This window comes from Saccostrea cucullata, unplaced genomic scaffold, assembly GCF_032062105.1.
Source record: "Saccostrea cucullata isolate Sc308-1 unplaced genomic scaffold, CSIRO_AGI_Scuc_v1 ctg15865, whole genome shotgun sequence".
Lineage (NCBI taxonomy): Eukaryota > Metazoa > Mollusca > Bivalvia > Ostreida > Ostreidae > Saccostrea > Saccostrea cuccullata.
The window spans coordinates 10656-14115 of record NW_026918491.1 but is presented as its reverse complement, the minus strand read 5'-3'; the positions used below and the strand labels follow the sequence as shown (position 1 = coordinate 14115).

Genomic DNA, 3460 nt, shown 5'->3' with positions numbered 1-3460 from the left:
CCAACTTTGACTTAACGATAAATTATATACGCAAACAATGACATTGTATCGACCATAAACTAAAGTTTGCGAAAAGTAGAATTTAAAGCAAAATGAGCTGCAAATTTGAAGTCGGAATTTTTGTTGCAAAATTGTGATTAATTACCGGTATATCATTGAAAGAAAAAAAGAATATTTAAAAACTTCTGTTGCCCATATTTGTGATGGAAGAACTATTTGTAATGTTTGATGGAAGCAAAAGTACATTATTGTCATTCTGTTCTACAGGTACATTGCTTTCTTATATAATACAATACACCATACTATTCAGAAATCTTACCTATGTTAATTTTGACATGTTTTCCATTCCGTTTCATTAATATTCTTCTCAAAACACGTCAAAAACCATTTGATATAATACAACACTAACATAATTATTTAGAAATACATTTTATTTTTTTCAATTAGATGTAAAAAAAAAAAAATCTACAATTCAGTAGCATTTTCAGGACGGTGCGTACACTTTATCCATATCGACAATTGAAAATCATCAATTGAAAATATTTATTTTAATATTGTAATTTAATAAATGATTGCAGTTGGACAGAAAAATTGACTACAAGTAATTAAAGTTCGAACAGAAAAAAAAAGATTTACGTTGTCTAACATATGAAATTTAGAAATAGGCTGTTAGCTACATGAATGAAATAGTTTAAAACTTATCATAATAAAAATTAAATTTATTATTATGACATATTCAATGATTAAGGATAAATATGCGCATTATAAAGTGTAATTACAAATTATCTTTCTCATACAATTTTAAGCAAGTAGGGTACCATTTAGTCTGGATATCATCACTGATTAATTATAGAATACTGCTGGAGGGAATTATTACATATCACAATATAAACATCTTGTACTATTCCATAACAAACATGCATCACCTTTCATAACCACGGCTCATAAGGTCACTGGTATAAATCCGTCAACCCGTGTATTGGCCAGTGCATTTCGAGTCTGGCAAAAATGTAAACACTACTTATAAGGTGAATGAACTTTAAATGAAAAAAAAAATGAACAGTAAGTACTTCAAATTACAGATACTAGCATGTATATCTTATTACACTTTTTTCTACATATAATTCCTCTTTGATGCAGACTTTCCCTGTTAGTACTTGGATTTCAAGAAGCGAATATTTATATATCTTATATATATTTTGTTCTAATTCCTCTTTATTGCAGATAAATCACTCAGTTATTGGAACTGATTAGTAAAATGTGACTCATTATTTTTTAAATGTTGGTTTATTTTACAGGTAGCCACTTGACCTTTATAATTCTGCTTCTCCTCTCAGTGGTGTGTGTGTGTTTATCTCAGACCTGTGCGATACCCTTGTGGACAAACGGATGTAGTGTTCCTCTCCACCTGCCGTTCTTCTATAAGGATAAATTTACAACTTCCTGTAATCATCACGATGTGTGCTACCACTGTGTACGTACAACACTAACAAAAATACACTATCCATGTCCTCTTAAGACAATCAATTTCAGTGTCGTCATGAAAGCTTAAAAAATTTATATATATAAAACATGTATTGCAAAACAAAAGAAATTGAATTACATAGTAATAACTCTAAGTAAAATATATGGTTGACATTTCTTATACATAAGATAAGATAGATAAGATAATATATATAAAAGTCGGGTACAACAACAAAGAACATTAGCTCTAAAGAGCTATTTTCCGACTGAAATTAGTGATGTTTGATTTTGGAAAATACGTGCGTATTCAAGTGAAATGATATAATATTTGCTTATATCACTTCCCGGTGTGCTTTTTTTTCCCAATTATATATATATATATATATATATATATATATATATATATATATATATATATATATATATATATATATATATATATATATATATATATATTTTTTTTTTGACTTGTGTAGAGTATTCTAATGTTCCAAGTATAACACCATATTCTCTTTTCTTAATCAAGAAAACGTTTTGATATGTCTACATTTGATCAAGTTTAGAAATTTATCTTGATTTACATGATTTAAACATCGATTTGCCCTTCCAAACTAGATTAATTTTTTGGAAGTATATATAAAACAAAAATTATCCATGAGAATTTTTCAATTTTATCATAAAAATAATAAGGTTTTGCGCAACATACCTGCTTCAATGCTCTTGTTATATGCATTTGGTTGAGGTGGATTTTCACTACCTTGATCTGAGAGCCATAGGTTTCTTTAATAGCTGAACTTTTGCCTGACTATAAATTAAATTTAATTTATATAATTATTTTTCATTCATTTTAGTTTATTAGTTAATATATTAAATATCTATTTGATACAATTACAAACATGTTAATTTTGTATATGAATGCTATGCCACAGCGAGCATGCTTATAGTGTCTTGTTGTAGATTAGTAAAGTAAGGAGTTGGTCCTTACATCGCTTGTTTTTGAATCAAACTGAGATGGCGATGAGCTGGGGACGTAGATCCCGGTCTTTTAAATTAATGGATTAAATTTGCAGTCTTTTACCAGCAAGTGGTGGTGTCCCCAGAATGAAAAAAAAAATCTTGTAAGAGATGTTATGCAAGCGACTCAGCTAACAAAAAAATAATGGAAGTAAAATATATATTCAACATAGTAATTGTTACTAATAAAGTCTGAAATATATGTACGCATATGACAAGAAACATATTTTTCAAAATCATTATCACAAATTTAACCAAATTTCCTTTCTTTAAAACAGGGTTACACCTATGGAATACCAAGAGAGACGTGTGATATCAATTTTCTTCGGAAAATGCTACGTCAGTGTAATGTATCAAATAGAAAACGTTTGTGCAAGTACTTTGCAAAGCTGGACTACAACGTTGTACGAAACATGGCGGTGTCCCACTACAGCAGGGAGTACAGACCACAGTGCTTACACCCTCTAGCTTTGCCTTGCTTAGAGTAACAAACCTTAGGAGTGAAAGCTGTAAATAGAAAATTATATTTTAAAGCAGGAGGCTTGACGCATTTGATTATTTATACAGACATGTTTTTAGCAATATTTCTTTATAGACATTTTCATTTTTTATGTATTTCATGACTATATTGACCGTGTATACATAAACTATATTCTATTGTTATATACTTTAAATGGTGTTTGACATTTTATTTTGAATTACGTCCACAATTTGAATAATTGTTTTACAATTGAAATATTTTACGATTGATTTAAATTGGAAAATTTGATCAAATAAAATTTGATAGATTGATTTCCAAAACTTGATACATTACAAACTTTCATAGATTTTATTTAATGCAAAATCAATTACCTCATTATTTCGGGAAATTATCATCAATCATCACTTAAACCTAGAATTTCCACTTCCTTCCTTCCCTGGCGCCTTTATTTTAAGGACGACATACTATAAATTTATATAAAGCTGTTTTACGGATTGGTAT

The 3460-nt window shown here is 28.7% G+C and overlaps 1 protein-coding gene across 1 annotated transcript; it reads left to right on the top strand.

Moving 5' to 3' along the window:
* The first annotated feature begins 773 nt into the window (after positions 1-773).
* On the top strand, positions 774-3064 carry LOC134267173 (conodipine-P3-like). The gene is made up of 3 exons (XM_062749394.1): positions 774-1062; positions 1299-1474; positions 2757-3064. The coding sequence occupies exons 1-3, from the start codon at positions 1044-1046 to the stop codon at positions 2964-2966; spliced, it is 405 nt and encodes a 134-aa protein (XP_062605378.1). The 5' UTR covers positions 774-1043; the 3' UTR covers positions 2967-3064.
* Positions 3065-3460: the final 396 nt, after the last annotated feature.